General features: G+C 32.0%; 1 protein-coding gene across 1 annotated transcript; it reads left to right on the top strand.

Annotated features, from left to right (window-relative positions):
* Nucleotides 1-20982: 20982 nt before the first annotated feature.
* On the top strand, nucleotides 20983-24339 carry LOC124539869 (BTB/POZ domain-containing protein KCTD9). The gene is made up of 6 exons (XM_047117229.1): nucleotides 20983-21683; nucleotides 22003-22202; nucleotides 22876-23011; nucleotides 23537-23611; nucleotides 23694-23812; nucleotides 24123-24339. Exons 1-6 carry the CDS (start codon nucleotides 21116-21118, stop codon nucleotides 24237-24239), a joined length of 1215 nt encoding a protein of 404 aa, XP_046973185.1. The 5' UTR covers nucleotides 20983-21115; the 3' UTR covers nucleotides 24240-24339.
* Nucleotides 24340-25078: the final 739 nt, after the last annotated feature.

Raw genomic sequence — 25078 nt, 5'->3', positions numbered from 1 at the left:
TATCTCATACTCCGACATTTAGATGTAATTCTATTCATTGATGTATATAGTATTATTTTAAAAAAAACGCCAAATTATAAAACAATAATAAAAATAAACGACACAGTACAAGTGCGTTTCATGTACTAAGGACACACATAACATTATCTGTGAAATAACTAATATATGTATCACATAACATAATCCATAACCAGACTCTTTTGATGCTCATTCTGAAATAATTCGTATTATTGTGTCACCATACACAACATAGGTATATAATGCTAACGCGATCGGAGAAAAAAAACGTCCAAATTGAAATTATACACACAGTTGCTTTCGTTTTAAGCATTGGTGAGTAATTGGTTCAAACATTGGCTCAATACAACATATCTTGTAAATGATAAATACAAATATAAATAATTGCATTGTGAATACAATCGTTAAAAATATATGTATTATTAACTTGTCAAAACCAGGAGTCGGACATGACTGCTATCCCAAATTCAAGCAGTGAGGCATTAAAGAACTCAGTGATATATTTATGAGTTACTTTAGTATTCCGGATGTTGCAAATTCTCAACACCGACTTGTCATCGATGTGTGTCCACAGAAATAGACTAAACAAGTTCAAACATTAAATACAAAATTACAAACAGAAATAAATTACCCATTTCCCACTTTTTCAACATCACCATTTAATCCCACCTTCTTAGCTTTTGACATTTATAAGAATACTAGCGACCCGCCCCGGCCTTGCGCGGGTCCGAGTGCAATGCTGATACTGTATATTCTATAGATTTTTTCTTGTTTCTTTACTATACTATGCATGTATTACATTCAGAAATCTTCCTCTCGAATCACTCTATCTATTAAAAAAACCACAACTAAATCCGTTGCGTAATTTCAAAGATCTAAGCATACATAGGGACAGACAGCGGTAAGCAACTTTGTATTATACTATGTAATGACTTCATACGGGTATAACGGAGCAGCATGTCTGAGCTTGTTTTTAAAAAACATGACGTCAGCATAGCGGACGTCACGAGTGTCAGGGTTTCGATCTTTATCCATCCTCGAAAGTTTGAAATTAAACTCAGGGAATATTCTTCTCTGATATATTCCAATATGAGGCGGTCCGATCGCTCCGACTCGAAGCCTGTCGATACTGGCGGGCGCTTGATCTTTTATAACATAAATAGGTGGGTAGACTTATTCACTCAACATAACGCCTGTTTACAAAGACTAAAATATTTCAGAGTAATTTAACATTTCACAATTCACTAAAAAATATTAATTTAACAATGAAACAGTTTTAAATTATTAAAATAATCATTTCTGGACATCTGTTTTTCTTAAATTCGAGGTTTCGCGCCGACAGGTACTATTAACGGTATATAACATAGCTTCTCTATCGCTGCGGTGACAATTTTTATGACGAAAATATGCCAGAAACTACACGGTATGTTTGGTATTCGTTGTCTATTTTCGATAGAGACGTCCACAAATGTGGTACATTCAAAAATAACCAGTCACCCGTTTAACTCGTGTTGACATTTCGTTACGTCTTCCGAACTACGAAAAGGTTTTAAAACTTTCGTGAATTAATCTTTGCTCTTGGTTTTAACACTGTTTATAATTTGTCAAAGAATAAGTTTTAACGTGTAACAAATGTTTCTTGACGTTCGTAATAATGATACAATTAATATTATGTACCTATGTAATAGTTCGGAAATTTTCTTTTAATATTTTAATGAAATACATATTTTGATTGTCAAATTAGTATATTAGTTAGCATTATATTGGTAAATCGTTTATTAGGTTATGAAACATTATTACATAAAATATAATTTATATACGTATTATGTATATAATCACGGTTATATATATTACAAAATTTAAGTCACCGTAAATTATATTAGGATTTAGATGTTCACATTTTAATCCTACGATCTCACTTTCATTACAGTGTCCGATACAAAGTCTTTACTTCTTTTAAATACTTGCGCCTATTTCTTGTTCTATTCTGAATCTAAAATGGTATAAATCGTTACCTTTAACGACGTATACGATTTTAGATTCAGAATTAATTCCATCAAAGCAAGCCGCAATTTATGCTATTTTTCTTTAGACATTTCGTTCGCATAGTTTCACTTCACCGCCTGTCAACTCGGTGGTAGAGCTTTGTGCGAGCCTGTCTGGGTAGCTAAGACCATTCATCACCTATTCTACCTTCAAGCAATATACATACATACAAATTAGTATTGTTGTGATTGCGATCAAATCAATTAAGGTCTGACTTATCATCAGGAGGTCCATTTGCCCGCCCGCCTATCGATTTTATCAAAAAAAAAAAAATTATCGCATAAATATTCAGTGGCGCTTGGTTTGGATCGAACCAATCACTGACGATTCATCTCGGCCCAGTATTAAGTCACTTCCGAACTATCGTCATACTATCGAGTCAAGGACGAAGGAAATTGCATCACTATCAAGATGATCGCTTGCCGAGTCAGAATTAAAAAAAAAAAGACGAAACATTTTATTCTTAATTTAAATTATTTAAGTGATGTTTTTACGATAAATATGTAGTTATTGAGAATTGATATTGTTTTCAATGTAATTTAAGCCCACGCCAAGCAAAAGACAGCTAAATTAATGAACTCGTATATTTTGTATCTTATGTAAAAATAACGTTATGCTTATTTTTAAATTTCTGAACTGGTGAATCATGCACTCTGAATTATTTTAATATTTGAAGTATAGGAATATATTTATAGCAGCATCTTTGGAGGTTATAAAAATATTTTATAATCTGTCAAAACAATCTTTTGATGCTTGTTTTAGGCACTATAGTCTGTCTAAGTGTTTACATTTTCGGTCTGTTCTTTAAACTAAGATACATCTAGATGGTAGGCGGTTAAGTAAACTAAAACCCATATACTATCTATATTAATATTATAAATGTGAAAGTAACTCTGTCTGTCTGACGGTCTGTCGCTTTTTTTTTAATTTGATGAAATTAGGTATGATGCAAACTTAAACATCAAGAAAGGACTTTGGCTACTTTTATGCCTGACAATCAACACCCTAAAACGCAAACGAAGCCGCGGGTGACCACTAGTTTATTATTTTTTTTCTATATTAACATTTATTATAACTGCCTTACAATTGTAATATTGTATTGTACCTTAAAATTACTTTTAACTTTGTTGAACTTTTACTCAAAATTACTGTAGTTAAATAAAATTATGATGACAATATTTTTCAACAAACAATTTGAGACCAAAAAAAAGATTTCATGTCAAATTTTCTATTAATAAAACATATGATTGAATACAGATCCTTGAAATAGATATTCTTATTCTATACTACATATCTTGGCGCCTGACCGTATGTTTGACGCGCCAAGAGATCCGGTACGGGTTTCCGAATTGGCTTAGACGCATTACACTAATTATTTCTTTAAAGGTACATATGTAAATTATATGATCCCTCAAATGTAAATTCATAATATCATATAGTTCAATTCATAAACTTTATTTGGTGGTTTTGGTCATATGGTAGAATAACTGATGGGGGGTTCTTACCAAGTCCATCTGGGTAAGAACCCCCCATCAGTTATTCTACCAGCAGTAATACTTTTGTGTAGTATTTTTGTGTCCTGGTATGACTGGTTGGTATTTCAATGTAACTATAAGCATGATGGACATAGGATCTCAGTTCTTGGAGTTGGTTGGTTCTGGTTATACATGAAATTTAAAAAAATCATACAGCGCCAATTAGGTCCTTTGGTTTCCTTCTCAGGCTCTGATGTTCATGAAAAATAAATATATAAATAAACTTTAATTTCTCTCCTTCTGTCATTCCTCACACCCTAAACGTTATTTATAGATTATCGGAAACAAATTCGGAAAATTTGACAACATTCCAAAAGATAGAATGTCGAAATCGTAACAGAAATACACTATAGAAATAAAAAAAAATGTTGTTTTAAAAATAGCACTCAGTTTTACAGACAAACTGACATTGACATCTGTCGTCTGTATAATATTAATAGCTCATAATTTTTTTCACGTCATTAAATCATCGGTTTAGTATTGTTGTGTTCCGATTTGAAGGATAAGTCAGCCAGTGTAACTAACAACAGGCATAATGGAAATAACATCATAGATTATGAAAGAACTATAAGAAAGATGAAAATGTAAATACCTCCCTCCTATTTCCTCTCCTCCTAGTTGCTAGTTGGCGTATTCGAGTCTTAACGTTATATAACTGTTTTAAGGGTATGTTAACACTTGAAGATTGTGAAGACCTAAAATAAATAAATCTATTTTTCACAATTTTTGATTTTAAAAAATAATATCGTGAAATTGTCTAACAACTATCTCTTTTGGTGACCTGCTCATTTTATAAGATGCTTTAGGAATCTCGCTAGAACTAAGACTTCATGCTAAAAATGTGTAGAGTTAATGTTAGGTATTTTGATAACCACCTAAAAAATAAGGACATCATCAATACGGTTTTATTTTTTATGTTTTTTAGATTAAAACTCCTAAACACTTCTCACGGGCACTGTATCATACTCTACTTTATTTTTATTAATTATTTCGATATCATCAATGTTATTAGTTATTCATTTCGGGATATTTACCATGTTTTTTTTATTTTTGTTCGGTGGAGCTCGATATTTCGATATTATCTACGAATGTCTTGTTCACGAGTCGTTCATCAATGTCGGCATACAAATACGGGCATTACTGCGACATTGTTAACAAAAAATCAACTCAAACAAAACCTAACACCGTTCGCAGAAGTAGAGATTCCGTAGAAAAATGGCGATGCATAGATTTGACACATAAAACATGGAAAATTGACTGAATAATATCCAGAATCCTATGAAAACTATGAATACTAAAGAGGACTCCTCCGCAGAGAGTGAGAAAATAATTAAATGATAATACTAAAAATACCGCGTCAATTACGACAATAACCAAAAATATGTATAGGTATATAATAGAAAGAGGCAGAAAGAAAGAGAAAGGGATAGAAAAGTTTCTACTGTTTTAACGCTTTTAACGCGACGCTTTCGTGGCGATTACTATAATCGTATAAGAACTTCGTGCAAAATACTCAAGTAAATAGTTATTGGAGCTGTAATTACATATAACTCCTAAATTAAACGCTTCTAATCTTAATAAGTACACGCGACATTAGGTGTTTATATAAGCACTTTGGAATTTCACGTGAAAACGCCCATGCGAGGCGACATCCTTTACGTCACATGGTTACACAATCATAACCTTTGGGCGGCTTTGGTTATTGAAACTATAAAAAAATATTTCTGGCTACGTCGTACCCGTGAATGTTATAAAATTAAATCTTTCATTTTGTTGAAATAAATCTTATTTAATGTATTATTTTCTTCTTCGAATATGATGTGAATCATAGAGCGACAACATCTATGCTTTGATGGTATGTGATCACGTTTTAGTTAGTGATCGTTGAATAAATGTAAAATAACAGCCTGTAAATTTTACACTGCCTCGCCTCCTCTTCTATTAAGGAGAGGGCTTGGAACATATTCCACCACGCTGTTCCAATGCGGGTTGGTGGAATTCACATGTGGCAGAATTTCAATGAAATTAGACACATGCATGTTTCGTCACGATGTTTTCCTTCACCGCCGAGCACGCGAACCCGCAATCATCGGTTAAGATGCACGCGTTCTAAGCACTGGGCCATCTCAGATCATTGAATAGTTTACACTATAATAAAATTATATTATTGTAATTCTTAATTTCAATTGAACTCATTTGAATTTCTTAAAGCTATTAAGAGGACTTTCATATTGCAATAAGACCGCTTCGTAGTAAATCTTAAATATGTGTCAGTTTTCAAATCTATCCTTTACTAATGAACTTCATAAAATTTTAAATGAAACAATTTCGTGTCCAATATTTATAAAAATAATCTTAGTTTAATCAAAAGTATTGATTGTTAATTGAATCAAACGAGTTTAAAGCACAAAGCTCCGGTATGGTATGTAAGAGGCCCACTTGAAATATAAAATAAAACCTCAATTATACAGCTCAATAGCACGTATTTATACAATATTTATAAAGCTATTGCTTTTGGTCTTTTATATTTCATACGTGTGTTTTCAAGTATTAAGACTTTTTTGTTTGCCTATTTCTCAAAAATTTTTTTTTTATAACATTCAAAAGAAGTACTTTAATTTACGCTATACCTTCGATCGTACTTATTTTAAACTTGATTTTTTATTAGTAATCTATCTATACAAAAAAAGTATATCATTCTGTAACTGACTATTGGAATATAGCTGAGGAATTTCCTTGCTTGTTTTTCTCGGTTGAATTAAGGACATACGTTTTGAGCAGGTGATATCTAAGAATATAATTTAATTATATTTTGATTTGATATAAAATAAAAATGTGTATAATCGAAATTCTGCCATATGTGCATTCAACTAACCCGCATTGGAACAGCGTGGTGTAATTGTAATATGTTCCAAACTCTTTCCTCAATAGGAGAGGAGGCCTTAGCCCCGCAGTGGGAATTTTACGGGCTGTTACTTTACTTTTTTTTTTTATATAAATATAAATTATAGCCTAATATAGCTCTGTTTCGATTGGATCTTTAGTTTCGTAGTTTACCTTCCAGATACAAACACACAAATGTAACCTCTTTAAATTATTGCCTCAAATATAAATAAAACGAATGGAAAAAATCTGTCTTGAAAACCGTCTTCTTAAATATTATTTATAAATTAATTTAAAAACTAGACAAGTTATACAAAAGCGACTGGCGACAAAAGTGTAGTAAAAGCCTTTGGAAAATGAATTAATTTACCAGGTGGTTGGAATAGCTTAAGGGCTTAACACTACTATAATAGTTTATGGTTATAACTTTGAGCTCCTTAAATAAATTCAACTTTATTTTCATAAGAAATTCATAGTGTCGTAGAAAATCTTATTTGTGCATATTACGACTGTTAAGCCTCGTCAAACTTTTCAAGTATAATATTTATAATAGTTAATTTTATACCTATAGATAATACTTATATATTTTATAAGTATCATTACATAGTATAAAACAAAGTCCTTTTCTCTGTCCGTATATCCCTATGTGTCTTACCTACTGTACAAAGCAATGTATTCCAATTTCATCTACACTTATAATATAATATGTACAGTCGGGGTAAGAAAAGGTTCGTCACCTTAAGTCTATTTTCGTGTGCTCAGTATAAGCGGTAGTCTGCTTTACCGATCGAGAATGACATATTGCGTCGCAATTATTTGATTTCAAAAGATACTAAGAGTTTAAGACTTGATAAAGGAATGAATTTGAAAACTGACGAAGATTTTCTTATTCTGACTGTACTTTATATTATATATTATTACATGAAACAGATGTAACTCAGACGAACGGTGAGTTTTCCGGGATAAAAGTTAGTCTGTCTCTCGTCGCTTTGTATTATTATCTTAATGCAAAAAGTTACCTTAATTTATTGCTTCGCTGCAGGGTTAAATAACGACAATACAAAAACCACGCTTATATATAAAATTCATTCTCTTACAAATCCTCACGAAGAACATATAAAATAATATATAATAGATTATTACTTTTAAATTATACCATAGTACGACACAACTTAAATGTAGAATCGGCAAATTCAATAAAACCGATTACTGCCGATTTTCACAACTAATAGAAATCGCTCCCTATCGCGCTATTCGACGCTATTTGTCGCTATAGATTCTCGTTAGTTCAACCCGAGAAAGCAAGTGCATGTAAATCGACGTATCAAATTAAAGAATATATTATGTCATATGATATTACGAGTTATTACGTTTGTGTAAAGATCATATTCACATGAGAAATAAATATTGATAATTTGGGAGAACGTACTTAATTCGGATGTGATCGGTTTTCCGAATTTTGCCGATGCGACATTATCGTTTTGTCGTACTATACGTTCCTTATTATTGCAATGATACAATTTCAAATTTCGAATTAGTATTTTCTTTACGCATTGCACGAAAAAGAAATTAAATTTTACGTGAAACCAACAAAGTGGCGTTCGCCGAAAAACCCTTGTAATGACTACATAAATAAAACGCCTTTCACACTTCACCTTAATGGGCCTTTATTTATTTATGCTCAAGAAGTATAACCTTTTGTTATTCACGATCCGTCTTTAAATAGTATTCTTGTGGCGGTTCTATTTTTTAATTCTTCTAAAACTATATTGCAACGCCGCATCTACTTTTTACAGAATAAAATATAAAAAAAACCTTCCATCAAAATTAGATCTTCAGATTTTTTTAAAAAACAATAAGATAAAATGCTCGTTATTTTTTTATGTTTCAAGAAATATTATTATTATAATAAAAATGCAATCTCTTTAGGATCGCTGTCCAACCCCAGACTTTGATAATTGGCTACCTACCAATTTAGGAACATGGCTTGAGTTTGAAAACATACAATAATAAAATTTATTTATTTTTAAGCCATTACCTACCATCGTAATCTTTACTGAACGTAATATTTTTACAGCATTAGAAAGAGTTGATTCTAAATATCGCTTTTCGCTTAATTTTTCCAATGAATCATTAAGAAAGTTCACACTTGGCAGTTATTCAAGTATGAGTAACAAAATAATATATGTAATCTGTCAACAATTTCCATTTGTGCCTTACGTTTATTATAAATCAACAATATCGATCGATGACCCTTGATTGATTTACAACTTAGGAAGGAATCATCACTAATATTAAAAAGGTGTAAGTGTATCTTTTTTTTTTAACGCAGGGAAATCCTTCATAGATACCCGACTCCTAGGGGGGATGTCGGGTTATGTGAGATTGTACTCACTAAAAACCCTTCCATGGCCGCCATCAGCACGGAAACGGAGAGGCTGCGGGATCGCTTTCGCAGCACGTCAGCTGCCTCTCCCATGCAAAGTGTAAGTGTATCTGTGGCGCGTTCACGCCTTAGCTCAATTGATTATAATGTAATTGTGCAACTTAACAGGAGCACAGAAAAAGACAAAAGGCAATCGCGGACGGAAAGTCTAGTATCTAGTAGGAAATATAGGGAGAACAAAAATAATGGTGGATGTCGGGTGTCATAGATTGGATATGACGCCCCTGACCAGACAAAGACTACTGCTGGATTTTTAGACTACGAAAGTGCACTAGGCGTCCTGGGTACCAGCAAGTCCCATATACCATCTTGTGTAGGAAACGCGTAGGCGTTATACTAACCAGATTAAAAATAATATCTGGTTAGTTGAATTGGTTATGTTGAATCATTTTTATCGGTATACCTTAAATAAGCCATTATTATTTAGTTACACGAGATTTTGACTTGAAATCTATACTTCTATTCTATACCATAATATTATAAATGTGTAAGTAACTCTGTCGCTCTATCCCTATCAATCCGCTGAATCGAAATTGATGAAATTTGGTGTGAAGCAACCTTGAATCCGGAAAAGGACATAGGCTACTATTTTGCCTAACACATGACAAAGAAACCCTTAAAACGCGAGCTAAACCAACAACAACAGCCTGTAAATTCCCACTGCTGGGCTAAAGGCCTCCTCTCCCATTGAGGAGAAGGTTTGGAACATATTCCACCACGCTGTTCTAATGCGGGTTGGTGGAATACAAATGTGGCAGAATTTCTATGAAATTTGTCACATGCAGTTTTCCTCACGATTTTTTCCTTCACCGCTGAGCACGAGATGAATTATAAAGACAAATTAAGCACATGAATCAGCGGTGCTTGCCTGGGTTTAAACCCGCAATCATCGGTTAAGATGCACGCGTTCTGACCACTGGGCCATCTCGACTCTATTAAAACCAACAACTAACATAAAATAAATATACACAAAATAATTTCGAATTATCGAGTTTTTACAAATTAGAATATAATTTAAAAAAAAGTTATCACTCTGAAGATACTATGATTTTTTTAGAACACGAGTATTTAAAACGTTTCATTGCCTCTTTACGATTCACGTAAATAACACAGACGTTTATTTACTCTTTTTATATAAGTCCAACAATTCCGCAAATGACGGTTGATAGCGAAACGGTCCCATAAACGTAAAACCACCATTGTCATCCCGGGGCGTATCAAAAAAGTGTCTGTTTACTCGTTCATTCCGTTTCCTTTAACCTCCGCTGGCTCTTCTAAAATTTTATACCGTTCCAACTATAATATCTCTTTTGAAACCTTATCTATATCGAAATAAGAGCTATTTTAGATCGACTCACCTAATTTATGTCGAATAGTCGTTTGTGGCAATAATAAAAAAGCTATTTTATTATATTCTGAAAAAGCCAGCCATTCGAAAATATAAACTAAATAAAAGATACCATTAATGAAGTCGTTTTAAGTACCAATGTTTTGGTTGAATTATTTCTCTCTATTATCTCGTTGGTTATAGGTTACTCTTAGTGAGCCGGCTTCGCACTGATGCAATTTATAAATACAGAAAATGACAACAACAATAACATCAGCCTGTAAATTCCCACTGTTGGGCTAAAGGCCTCCTCTCCCTTTAAGGAGAAGGTTTGGAACATATTCCACGACGCTGTTACAATGCGGGAATACACGTGTGGCAGAATTTCTATGAAATTTGTCACATGCAGGTTTCATCACGATGTTTTCCTTCACCGCTGAGCACGAGATGAATTATAAAGACAAATTAAGCACATGAATCAGCGGTGCTTGGCTGGGTTTGAACCCGCAACCATCGGTTAAGATGCACGCGTTTTAACCACTGGGCCATCTCGACTTCACAGAAAATGATATAATATTAATTTAATTCATACCCATAGCAATCAAGAGTAATGAAGCTTTCTACCGATAGCATCATTAGTTTCAGAGCTAACAGTTTTACCTCTTTAAAATATAAGTATAAATTAATGTAAATCAAAATTCAGCTTAAAATAAGTAACGTCATATAAAACTTTAAAACGCAGAAATATCAAAATTTATACATTTCTTAAACGACGCCACAACTCAAATATTTTTTTTAAATTATTTAATTTAATAAAATGTAATGAAGTTAAACAACTTATCTTATCTTTAAGTCTCGAAAACTAGTTAAATGTCAAATCCGAAGGCAGGAAATAAATTTTTTAGAGGGGAAATTAAAAACAGGCAGGATTATAATACCTACCACAGATACGTAAAAAATGTTATAATCTTAATCTCAATAGTTCGAGAAAGAGGAAAGAACGAATGAATCATGAGATCGATCGATCATGAAAATTGTAAGACAGACCTACGAAATTTGAATAATAATATAATTGAAATCAAAAATAATAATAAGACAAAAGAAAAGAAAACGCGGCTTTCTTATACAATTAAAAAAAAATAATGTTATAATATTCTGCCTAAGATTTTATTTGTTTAAACCGTTTGTTTTTTTTTTTATAATTTAGTTTCTTTTGTTTGAGAATTTCTTGCCCTTCCTTCTCTGTGGATACTTTCCGAAACGGTGGTAAGGTAAATATTGACGATTCAAAAATGTTTCATTGTAAAGTTTACTTGAATATAATAACACATTTGATTTGATTTAATACGTATTTTGCGATTCTTTAAGTTCGGAACTTGATTTATTTTAAACCATTTATGTGTTGCGTATTATTTAAAGTTTCTGTTTGATTTCACAATATTAACAAACTAATACAATTTTAAATAAATACTAACATCGCAAGACAACCTGCATGTATATACATCAATGTACTGTAACAGCGTAATGGGATGAACTTAAACACAGAAATGGGTAAAACTAACTGCAAATTTAGACAACGGTTTATGGCTATGACAGGATTTTAATTTTACTTTTTTCGTCGAGCTTCCTTTCAATAATTCAGCTGGAGGCATACTGCGAAGACTGGCGTTATAGATGGAGCAACTCTTTATTATTCCGAGGAAAAACTGCCAGCTCTGCGGTCACCAGATATCAAATAGACGTATTGAACAATTTTCTCTTTTTTACTACTGTTACATAGGTCATATTATTTCGGAAAAAATATAAGTAAAGATTAATGCATAAATCGGCATCGTGATTGAAATCTACATAAATTGTACGTAATATTGGCGTGTTTGAGTGTTTTATAATGCATTACTGTTGATAAAATGTCACCGTGAAAAGCTTTCAAGATTAACCAGTATCTATGATCGATTTGTATTGTTTGAACGTTGTGCCAATTACTTTAATAATTTGAATAAAATATTATATTTATTGGGACACGTTAATGGTTTCTCTTAAACAAAAGTCCTGAAATAAATTAATATTAATGGGTTTAGTATATTATTTGGCTTGTGTGATGCTTTTTTTGTATTTTAAATCATATATTAACTTTATTATACGTACTATTTAATAAGATTTATTTAGATGAAGAAATTTGTTTCAGAAAACCCAAGAAAATAATAAACACGATATAGAAACCTAAAAAAGAAAAACAAATCACCAATTCCTTAAAGTCGATATTTCGTAATGAAATTATATTTTACCTAAAATTTACCTAACATCTTATTCTTCAAAACTTTCACAGACTTACCTTCCAACGCCATGAAGATAGCTGCACCCATGATACTGTATAACACCAAACACAAAGTCAAAAAGAAATGCGTGAACCATTTCTTAGACCACAATTTCAACTTATTGTAAAACCAGAAGGCACTTTTTTCACCAGCACTTAACCCACTCTTCGCTGTGTTCATCGTAAAATCCTTAAAACCTTCGAACTGTTTGAACATAAAGTCTGAAGCCTTATTTGAGTACATGTGCAAGAAAGGGTTATAGAGGTGACCATGCGGATCAGATATGTGTGAGGCGGGGGTCGGGGGGATCTTTCCTATATATTTCGTATTCGTCGGACCCCAATATACTGATGACGGTGTAGTGGGTCCTCGGGTCTGAATTGGTGTCGGTATTTGAAGGGTTATCTTCGGTTTTTCTAGTTTTTTCGGGGGTGGTGGAGGCGGACGACTTGGTGGCACGTCTAAAGTATCCATTTTCGATAGATAAAACGTATCTGTTTGGGGACAATGAGCGTTTGGCGCCGGCGCTTGAATTGCAACCGTTCCAGTTTCCACAATCACAACAATATATATTTTTACGTTAGACGCGAATATAAATATGTTCTCCGTAGACGTCCGCGAGTGCTCGAGGTGGCTGGACACTGTGATTATAAATAAAATCGGGTTTAGCAAGCTTTCCGTGTGTCATCAACTATCTATCTGTTACGTTTCAGTATTACTTATTAACATATTATTAAGAGAAAATATACATAAGTAAAGCTCTTCTCGGTATCAAGATTTTTCCGCGTATGTCCGTATTCGCTAACCAAAAGCTATATGTATTTTCGTCACGTACAGTCTCAAAGAAAATTAATAGTATGTATTTTAACATAAAATTTAAATTGATAATTAGTATTAATAATATAATTAAATAGAAGCAATTTCACTTTACTTGTAATTTCGGTTTGTTAATTTAGTTAAGTTTAATTGTGTTTTGGTAATTTTATATTAAATCAAAAAACTAAATGTTAATATTAGTTATGTAATAAAACTGGGGAAAATTTATATATGACTTACAGCCGCAAATGTATTCAAATTACATTTTCCAATTATTTATTATACGTGGAAAGAAAGGGCTTCAAGTAGAACTATTATCACCGAAAAATCAATAATATAGAGATCAATAAGATTATGAAAAATAAAAAATATATATTTATTACTATTATGCTGACTCTACATCGACTAATTTAAAGCACTTGTGCACTTGATTATACTTTGACGTATATCTTCTTTCATATTTATTTCAAAGGCAATTGGGCCGTGAAAATATACCGAGATGACTGTGTGATCATTCGGGGACATTTCTCGTATTCAGTTTCGTCATCCCATCAAAATACCACAAATTCTGGTAATGTATCAAACTGTGGCGCTTATAATGCTATGAGTCAACTCTTTCTCGGATATAGGTAAGGGGATATGTGAATAGTTACGTTTATCAACCTTTCATATTCAACGTGTTTGATATTTCGAATCAAATTGCTACTGAAATGAGGTTTTATGCCATAGCAAAAAATATTCATACTCTGAACTCATAGGTTCAAAGTATCATGATTAATTATTAAGATTAATATTACAAAAAGCAATATGAAAATTTGGAAAAAAAGGATTTAACAATGATACTCATACTAGTTAGTTAGTACTAAGAGTATTGTCTATTAAAAACAGATACCTATATAATTATATATAGGCTAAAGACCTGAAAGCTCCTTGTCTTTATCTTATGGTGGGATATATATTTAAGAATAAGAAAATGATGTTTAAGAAGAAGGCATATTAACTCTGGACTAAATAATGACTTATTTTTACATTAGTTGTCGCCATCTTCTTCGTTCGCGTTTTAGGGGTTTGTAATGTGTTAGGCAAAAAAGTAGCCTATGTATCTTATCATAATATATTTCATCGAATTTGGTTCAGCGATTTGCCACTATTTGCAATTATTTGCCACTTTTATTTATAGTTTAATTATAAGTTGATATTGAACTTCAGATCTTTACAAAGTTTCGAATGGACTATCAACTTACAACAATTACTTAATTATAATAAACAACATAATTTATGTCATTAATAATAAGAACTAACAGAAATATATTAAAGTAAGATCAGATCAACGAAAAATATTTACTTTCAATTTCATATTATGTTCGAATTTCTGAAACGTGTAAGCTTATTGCGCAAACTGCGTTTAAATTTGTAGATCTGATGAAAGATTGTTCAAGCTCTACGAGCAGTCTGTAAGATAACAGTGTTAATCTAAGAATCGTTGGAAGAAAACTATGGATGTATTTTTTTAATAGAACATTGAACTAATTTTGTTAGTAAAGACGAACCTTTAATTCCAAGTACCCTTTTAAGCCAATAACTTAAAAAAAACTTTTTTGTAAGGTAAAGATAAAATACTGGCAGTTTTAAATTATTCTTTTTCTCAGTGATAAAAGTAAGACTCTTCCATAATTCGATGAGACACAACTGGAAGAAGTTCAAGTGCACGAAAATCAACTTTAAGTGCACTTCGAGAATGTAAGCAATGCCAACTTCGAAACTACGAACTGATACTGTAAACTTCCTAACAAAAAAACCCAATTGCTTTTTATTGGTCCAATCCTGATTGAACTCAAGATCGTGATCTTCCGACGATCAACGAGGCAGTCAACTTACAAATAAAAGAAGATTGTATAAAAACACATAGGTACTCTTTTGTTACTATTTTTTTTTATGGTATAGGTTGGCGAACGAGCATACGGTCCACCTGATGGTAAGTGGTCACCATCACCCACAATGACGCTGTAAGAAATATTAACTATTCCTTACATCGTCAATATGCCACCAACCACCACCACCTTGGGAACTACGATGTTAGATATAACAGTACATAACACTACACTACACTACACTGGCTCACTCACCCTTCAGACGGGAACACAACACTACTGCGTACTGTTATTTGGCGGTAGAATAACTGATGAGTGGGTGGTACTTACCCAGACGGGCTTGCACAAAGCCCTACCACCAAGTAGATAAAATTACTAGATTAAATTTTATTCATATGACTATGGTGGCAAATTAAAAGCACTTACATTTAAACATAATTTATATTACTGCAAAGTTGTTTTCTTGGAACACTTAGGTGCTTTTAAATTTGGCAGTTTAATCAATTGTTTACGTGCAACCAGGTCAGGTGTGAGAATAACAAATGTATCTCACTTCCTTCTTTTATTAAATCTACATAACACTAGTCGTAAGTTGAATTTAACACTTATTTTTCCTGGAGATTTTAAAATTTATGTGTTCTATTTTCAAAATAATTTAAATAAAAAAAATTACAAAAGTGTTGCCATTAGGGGTCATCATCTCGCTTTGTATAATTAAATGCTATTACGATTAAAACCAAAACAGTTCTTACTTTTGCTATCTATCACCTAAATACTTTTTTTTATGGTATAGGTTGGCGGACGAGCATATAGGCCACATGATGGTAAGTGGTCACCATCACCCATAGACAATGAAGCTGTAAGAAATATTAACTATACCTTACATCGTCAATGTGCCACCAGCCTTGGGAACTAAAATGTTATGTCCCTTGTGCCTTATTATGTTTTGTGCCTTATTACGTGCCTTTAGTTACACTGGCTCACTCACACTTCAAACCGGACCACAACAATACTGAGTACTGTTATTTGGCGGTAGAATAACTGATGAGTGGGTGGTACCTACCCAGACGGGCTTGCACAAAGCCCTACCACCAAGTATTATTATTGAAACAAGTCAAATCATCCTTTTTTTTATTTTAAACAAAACTTAAAGTAAACAGTTATTACTTATACAGCAATTATTACTAAACAGATTTTACAGAATAGTACTACAGAAAAACTACTCTGCAAGAATTAGCATCTCCCTCATGAAATGTCAACAACTGATATACAGTTGTGTGCCATTACTATTATTATTATAATGATATAGGTGGCAATCAAGCAGGAGGCTTGGAGGTAGTGGATTTTCGAACATCTAGGTGATGCGGGTAAAACTTGTTATTATGCCGAAAGTTGAAATCAGCAGCCGTATTAATGTGATTTCTCGAAATTCCTGAAACATGAGGTACCTAAAGAGAGTTCCAACATCTTTTTGGATATCAAATGGAACAAACAGATCTGAAAAGGCTTGATTGTCGTTAATTCGAACCATTATGCGCTGAATACGGACAAATCTCTATAGGTATAGTTTTAGCGACGGGCCGACGTACAGTACCGTCCTGACTTGCTGAGCACTGGAAGTTTTTTTGATGATGTTTGAAGTTTATAATTATTGTAGTCCAGTGTCACATAACACAGTTTGACATGTTTCACTCCTAAATTGTTTATAGTCGTAGTGAGTTTTGAGTTTCGAGTCTGACGGAATAGGTCTACAGATTCTTGTCTTTACCCTGTTTATTAAATATTAAAAGTAACTTCAAATTAATTAACTTTATTTACTAGTACTTAATGATTAAATAAAATAAATATTTAAACCACAATTGTTTTATTCTCAGATTCCAGAGCCTTAGATATTTTAAGACGAAATTTTAAATTTGGATTGGATCGTGAATATTCATGACGATTATCAGATTTGGTGCAATTCATTTTGAAAGAAACGCCTGGAGTTAGGCTCGGGTTCCATCATAGGACACTAATTATGGTAAATAACAGCACTGTAAATCTGTTTATTTTAAAAGAGCAACTATGCGAATTTCTTGCCGTTTCTTCTCGCTAGAAGGTACTTTCCGAAACGGTGGTAGTATTTAGTTATTGACGATTAAAAAACACTTCATTGTGAAGTTTACTTTAATAAAATTGATTTAATTTGATTTGATTAACATAATTTAGTTACTAAGCTTAAAGTCTGTGATATGAACATGGGTATTTATCTTATATTATGTAATATTCTTAAAAAGGAATTATGCTGTAGTAACTTTAGGCTAGCTGCTGTAACAATTAGATGTAAAATGCAAGACGATTAATTATTTTTTAAATAAATAAAATTTGTAAGGCAGAATTCCATCGCTGCTCAGCCTAATATCACAGGGCAGATTTATTTCACACAATAATATCATTGAAGATACTACCTGAAATAGTGACTACAACTATAAACTTAATTTAAATTTTACATATAAGTTGTTTTTGTAAATAGCTCCTCGATTTTACTCTGACTAATTCGAATAATATCTTACAAAATCAAAACCTTTATTGTAATTATTAGGTATATCTCATCCCATTGCCTCTACTAGTGGCGTTATCATTATTTAAACAGTATAATTAAGGTTTTAACTTATTGTTTATAACTGCTTAAAGTGATTTATATTTTGATATCAAAATTCGATTAACGTTTAGTTTGTTTCTGCCTTCATTAATACATACAACAAGAAGACCATTTAAATTATGTCAGCGACGTAAACTAACGTTTACAGAAACATCAGAGGGGACAGATTTTATGACGGCCATCTGTAATTTATCGATCTAAATGCAGATTAACATCTTTACGATGCAATAATACGTCTACTCCTATTTCTTATTGCCAAATGTGATAATTCTTTTTTTTATGGTATAGGCGGACGAGCATATGGGCCACCTGATGGTAAGTGGTCACCATCACTCATAGACAATGACGTAAGAGATATTAACTATTCCTTACATCGTCAATGTGTCACCAACCTTGAGAACTAAGATGTTATGTCCCTTATGCCTGTTGTTACACTGGCTCACTCACCCTCCAAACCGGAACACAACAATACTGAGTACTGTTATTTGGAGGTAATAACTGATGAATGGTACCTACCCAGACCCTACACACCCCAAAGCCCTACCACCAAGTAATATACATATTAGAATTACATACAGTAAGACGCTATCTGTTTCACGTAAGTGTGATAAAAGGATAGCAAGTGTCATTTTAGGAAAATCTTTTCAGAGCCAAGTATACACAGTAAGTAGTTGAGTGGAATAGTGTTGTATTGTAAATAAAGATATATTAATCGAGACCTGTTAGTGTACAATACGGCTAAGCAATTAGCAAATTGAATGGAATACGTAAATCTAGCGTTTGTTTATTTTCATTCGTTCTTCGATTGGAATGGGCTATAGTGTTGTTTAACGGAATAGTGTTATCATTTTTATAGCTTTTATTTGTGCCAACTGTGCACGTGAATACGTGCTAAGAGCAATCATTTTCAATTTTGACATTTAATGTCAAATTTATGTAAGTACTACACAACTTAGATGCAGCATCGGCATAATTCGTAAAACCGATCACATCCGACGAATATGATCATTACACAAACTTAACAACTTGCAATATCATATGACCGAATATATTCGTCAATTTGACTCGTCGATTTGCATGGGCTATTTCTATTGGTTGTATGAATCGCCAGTAATCGGTTTTATTGAATTTGCCAATGCTACATCTAAGTTGTGTCGTACTATAATACTCTGTCGTTTGAGGTTATCAATATTTCAAAAGTCTCTCCTTCGTTATCGTATTTTAAAATGTAGGAACATTTATCTTAACAGACATTTAGGTGGACTCAAGTGGGTTAATGGCGTTTATTACCCATCATTACAAACATTTCAATTTACGTGTGCCTTTTGCCAGTGCCTTAGGGCTATAAAGGAGTTTTGATTGCAATGAATTTCAACAGCTGTTTTAATTCAGCACTTCAAAGAATTAAGAAGAAGAATATCAATCATCAGTCTATTAAATGCTCCACCAACCTTATACAATAAGATATTGTCATTTCCCTTACACCTCTAGTTTCATTGGCTTACTCACCTTCAAACTGAAACACGACAATACTAAGAGTGGGGGTGGTTACTCATCTAGGTAAACAGATAATGACAAAATAATATGAAGGCTAGCTGGGCTTGCACAAAGCCTTTATATTTTTTTATACATAATAAATTGAGATATATAAAGCGTCAATTTATGTGTGACGATAGAACTTCAATATTATGTTTATTTAAATTACGAAAAAAATGCATGAATATGTAATTTTTTTTACATATTCATGCATTTTTTTCGTAATATGCAATGATTTGAAATGTTTCAATTAATTTTATTATAATCCAATTTACTTAGCGGTACCCGAGGCTGAACCCTCGTAGAATTCAGCTTGTCACAAAAATCCATTGCCATCGCACTATTTTAAAGCTTAAGCTTATTTCCAAACTGATGTACTCGCCACCAACCAATAAGAGGCTAATGGTGGATGGCCTCGCTTTTATAATATAAAGAGCGGCCCCTACTCAACATTACAGATACATTTAACTATTTTAATTTATTTAAGCAATGGTTATAAATAGCAGTTCAAATTAACATTGAATTAACAAAGGATTATTGCTCGCACCTCTGGGATTGCTCCGCTAAGTACTTAATGGAAGCCTTGGCGACGTAAATGTCACAAACATCCTAGAACTTTTACGCTTTTATTGACAAATATCGGCACTGAGCTTTTTCTATCGATCTAACACGGTGAGTGCTCAGAGGAATTAATCTCTCTAATTTCTGCTTTCGATTTCCTCCACAAATCTAGGTGTGCTGGCTCGCGATGTCACTGCCTTACCATGACTTCGATCCCATAGCGCACGAACAAATTTGGTAGATAACTCTTTTCTTTGTTGCAGCGCCAAAAAATGGAACTCTTTACCAGCACACGTGTTCCCCTTCTCTTATAACCTGGGTTATAACTTGGGTTCAAATGAAAACGGGAAGAGGCGTCTTGCGGGACGGCATGGCGAGGGCAATTAGTGCAGCAAATTCTTAATGACTGTACTGATCGTCATCGCGTTTGGACTCCACTTCCACTTACTATCAGGTGGAGTGGAATCATATGCCTACTCGGAACGTATAAAAATAAGGAACTTTAAATTTTATATTATTAATTATTATTTTCATTTCAAACTTTACCATTAATTTTATCTCTTTGAAGTATAATTTAAAAAAAATAGCGGTTCGAACTTTATTTGTACCAAATGTAATTAAAGTTAGTTCATTCATTGGTTTAGCCTAAGAAAAATAACAGAAAGATAAACAAAGTTATTTTTGCATTCATAATATGTATTATTATAGTATAGAAGTATAGATTGAATAACGCATTCCTTAATTCAAGTTGTACTTTAATATCTCGTGACTTTAGAAGTTAGAAGAAAATATAAATAAATAACTACATAACCAATTAAAAAGGAATAAACAATGAGTTAGAATTTGTATGAATTGCAAAAAAACATTTAAGGTTTGAAGCTAATATATTTATTACGTCATTCTCTTTGGTTGTAAGCCATTACAAATTTGATAGTTGGTTGGTACAGTGAGTCACAAAGTACAAACTGACAGTAATTTGACATTGACGTTTTCCTTCTAACTCACTGTCAGTGTACCTTTGTATTTGATGATTGTTTAGGTATCGATAAATGTATATGTTATTGTAAATTCGAATAAACCACATAAAACACCTTGATTCTAAGAAAGTTTGAAAATAATTATGAAACGTGCATACGTCTATAGAAACAAATCCGAAGAAGATGGAAAACTTATGGCCGTGGAAAACACGATTAAAGACTTTAAAAAAGAAATATCTTTACAGTTCCTTGTACCGGAGCAAAACCTCAAGCTTTACACCGGAAATGGTTGTGAAATTAACGACGTGAGGGTTATAAGAGACAATGAGAAAGTGTATTTATCTTCTGAGTGTGATAAAACGTTAACAGACTGTGATAAAATTAATCAATCTATTGAGAAAATTTCTGTATCGGATGATAAAGATAGAGAAGTATCAGACTGGATTAAGCTGAATGTTGGTGGAAAACACTTCGTAACTTCTCGTGCTACGCTTCTTGCAAAGGAACCATTGTCAATGCTAGCTCGAATGTTCGCAGACAATAATAACATGTACTTAATGAATCCGAGCGCTACTGATGAGACTGGAGCATACCTTATCGATAGAAGTCCAGAGTATTTCGAGCCTATTTTAAACTATTTAAGACATGGAGAAGTTATATTAAATAAAAATGTCAATCCCAAGGGTGTATTAGAAGAGGCTGTGTTTTATGGTAAATAATAAGTTATACTTATAATAGTTTGAATACTTAACATACATATGTAACCAACTTAAATTATCATTTCAGTTTTTGTAAATAAAAAATGATTTTAGCACTTAATGACAAGAAACTACATTTTTATGAAGTATGGTGATGTATATACAGGCTGTACTCTAATAGTTGGCCTGACCTTTGGTTGATCTAATTACTAAACAGAGACAAATACAAACATAACTAAAGCACTCTTAAATTAAATAATAACTATAAATATTAAGCTAATACAAGATCTGAATTTATATAGATAATAATGTTGATGCAACAAAAATTCCAGGTCTTGATTCGATGATACCACAATTGAACCACTTGATTGAAGAATCCATGAGTCAGTCCGGCAACAACCAGTCTCTCACAAGAATGGATGTGATCCGACTTGTAATTATGACACCGACTACATCAGAGCTCAGGTTTCAAGGAGTCAATCTAGCTGGTGCAGATCTAAATAGATTAGACTTGAGACATATCAATTTTAAGGTATCCTTCTATTCTTATTAATAAAATTAAACTGTTGATATATATATCTAATTAACAATTATTAAGTATATTTTGAATGAAAAATAAAAATTAGCTACCAATCAAATTGTGACTGTGAAAAGGTAGCAGCATTTATCTATTGAATTTCAATTCATTGGTATTGAAATTCAATAGGCTTTAGGCCTTTAGGCACAAAATTTACCACACCTTCTGTCACCTGTGGAGGAAATAACATTAAGTAAAATAAATTTGCATTGACAAGTGGAACAGACTATTTTTTTTTTATTTTTAAAAACAATTGACGTAACCAACAATGCACAACAGATAATACAACTAGTAGCATATTGTGTAGATATAAGATCTTTAACATGAAGTTTTATACTTTTAATGAAAGTTTTTTGGACTATTACTCCAAGGAAATATACAGTATTTTTTTATTATTAGTCAATTCTATTGACTAATCTAATATATAATGTCTTTACATAATTATTAGCAATATTATTTGAAGCTCATTGCACCAATTTTGTAAATATTTAACTCTAGAAAAAATGTCCTTTCTATTCCTATATTTGCCTCAATTCAAATTTTGGTTGTTATTCCTGATGTTGCTGTCTATATAATATAATACTAATTTCTCTCACTAAAATCCTAATTATTATTCATTTCGTTACAGTATGCCTGCCTTTCAAGATGTAATTTAAGTGGGGCAAACCTATCCCACTGCTGTTTAGAAAGAGCTGATTTGTCACATGCAAATCTGGAGGGGGCTCAATTGCTTGGTGTAAAAGCATTGTGTGCAAATATGGAAGGTAAAAATTACTTTCAGAATTAAGTAACTAAAATACATATAAAAAAAAATATTATAATAATAAGACATACTCCATATTCTAAAAAGGCAGGTGGACCAAGCATAACATAATAGTGACACAACAAAATTAATAATAGTAAATCAAGTGAATACAAATTCCGTATATTATAAAATGATGCAGTTTTTTTTTAATATATCAAAAGTGCTGACACTTTAATTATGAACTATTCATGGATTAACTATTTTAATTACTGCACCATAATTCTGAAAATTTTGATTTCCTATAATGTTCTGAGCTGTCTATCTGCCTTTTCTTTTTTTTATAATCTGAACAATCTTACTTTATTCTTTGTTGTACACTACATAAAAGAAATAAATAAATTCAACATGGATCCAGCTTCAATTAAAGAGGTGTACAATTTTAAATACATATATAATAATGTTAACTACAATTTCAGGAGGAATTATTTGAAATATATATTATAAATAGCTTTCAAATGTAATTAATGAGTGCATATATTTTCAGGTGCTATTTTAAAAGGTTGTAACATGGAAGATCCAGTAGGATCAAGAGCAGTGATGGAAGGAGTTAATTTAAAAGGTGTCCTTGAATAAATATTTTTCAATTATTAAAATATACTATTTGAAATCCATAATGTTTATACATATTATTCTTTATCAAGGTGCAAATTTAGATGGGAGCAATATGGCGGGTGTTAATTTGCGTGTGGCAACATTAAAAAATGCCAATCTCCAAAACTGTGATCTCAGAGCCGCTGTATTAGCTGGTGCAGACTTAGAGGTAAATTAGTATACATAATTAATGGCTCATTTTCAAGTTACAAATAAGAATTTCGAAAGAGATTCTGAAGCATATAATTTTGCATGACCTGTGCTAAATTTTGTATTTTGATCGTTTTACTGTATAAACTTCAAGCCACTTAAATAGTAAGTGAATATGAATGTTTATAAAAACAAGTGTTACATTCTCAATTACATTTTGAAATTTTACGCTTCAGTTTTGACCTCTCTGTTTGAGAAAAGGACCTCATTTTATAAAGTAAACCCATAGAAAATTAATAAATACATACTTACGCATTGCCATTTTTCAGTGTTGTGACCTGTCGGGTAGTGATCTACATGAAGCAAATTTACGAGGAGCAAATTTAAAAGACGCGGCTTTTGAACTTATGTTAACTCCTTTACACATGTCTCAAACTATTCGATAAATTATTTACTATGTTATTCTTTATATAAATTGGTGAGATTTACTTGTTTTGTTATCTACTTAAGTTATAAAGTATTATTAATTAAATGTATTAATTTTTATTTATCCTTTCTTTTATTAATACTAAAAAAAACGTTGTTTTTATTTCACTGTAACTGAGATTTGCATTTGCAAATCCCAGTTTCAGTAATTTCACACACACACTTAATCCTATACTTACAATATAGTACTATCAAGAATAAATATTGTTTTAATTTTGATGAGTTCATCTACAATGCACAAGAAAGTTATAATATACATTTTGTGGTGAATTTATCTTGCTCTTACTCATACATTAATTGCGTCTTTATTAACACACAATTTTGTAGGATAATATAATATTAATATGGTGCGTATATGTGCCAACGAAGAATGATCTAATTGTAATCAGCATATATTACAATAACATTGAATTTCTTTTTAGCAAAGAAGTTTTGTTGCATATTTTTTTACATTACAGTCATTAAAATTATATGAATACTGTCTAAATGCTTGAGATTTTTCTTGCTAACTGTACTGTCGGTCAATGCAAATATGATTCCATTCCGTTCATCTAATGAAAAGGCATATTCAGTTTCAATAAAATAGAAACAATATCTTGTATTCCAGTAAAAAATAACGGTTAAATTAATTTTGACTATAGAGTTGTAGAAAAATAATAATTTTTAATGCCTTTAATCGTAAGCAAATTAGTATTATTACTTTTTCCAATTGACTCAATACTATCTATGAAAAAATAACATATTATACGATAATTTAAATTGTACATATAAATTTTAATAACAAAGAAAAATGTATATC

The sequence above is a fragment of the Vanessa cardui genome, chromosome 23 (assembly GCF_905220365.1).
Source record: "Vanessa cardui chromosome 23, ilVanCard2.1, whole genome shotgun sequence".
Taxonomy (NCBI): Eukaryota; Metazoa; Arthropoda; class Insecta; order Lepidoptera; family Nymphalidae; genus Vanessa; species Vanessa cardui.
The sequence above is the reverse complement of the archived record's forward strand: the minus strand, read 5'-3'. Positions and strand labels throughout refer to the sequence as shown.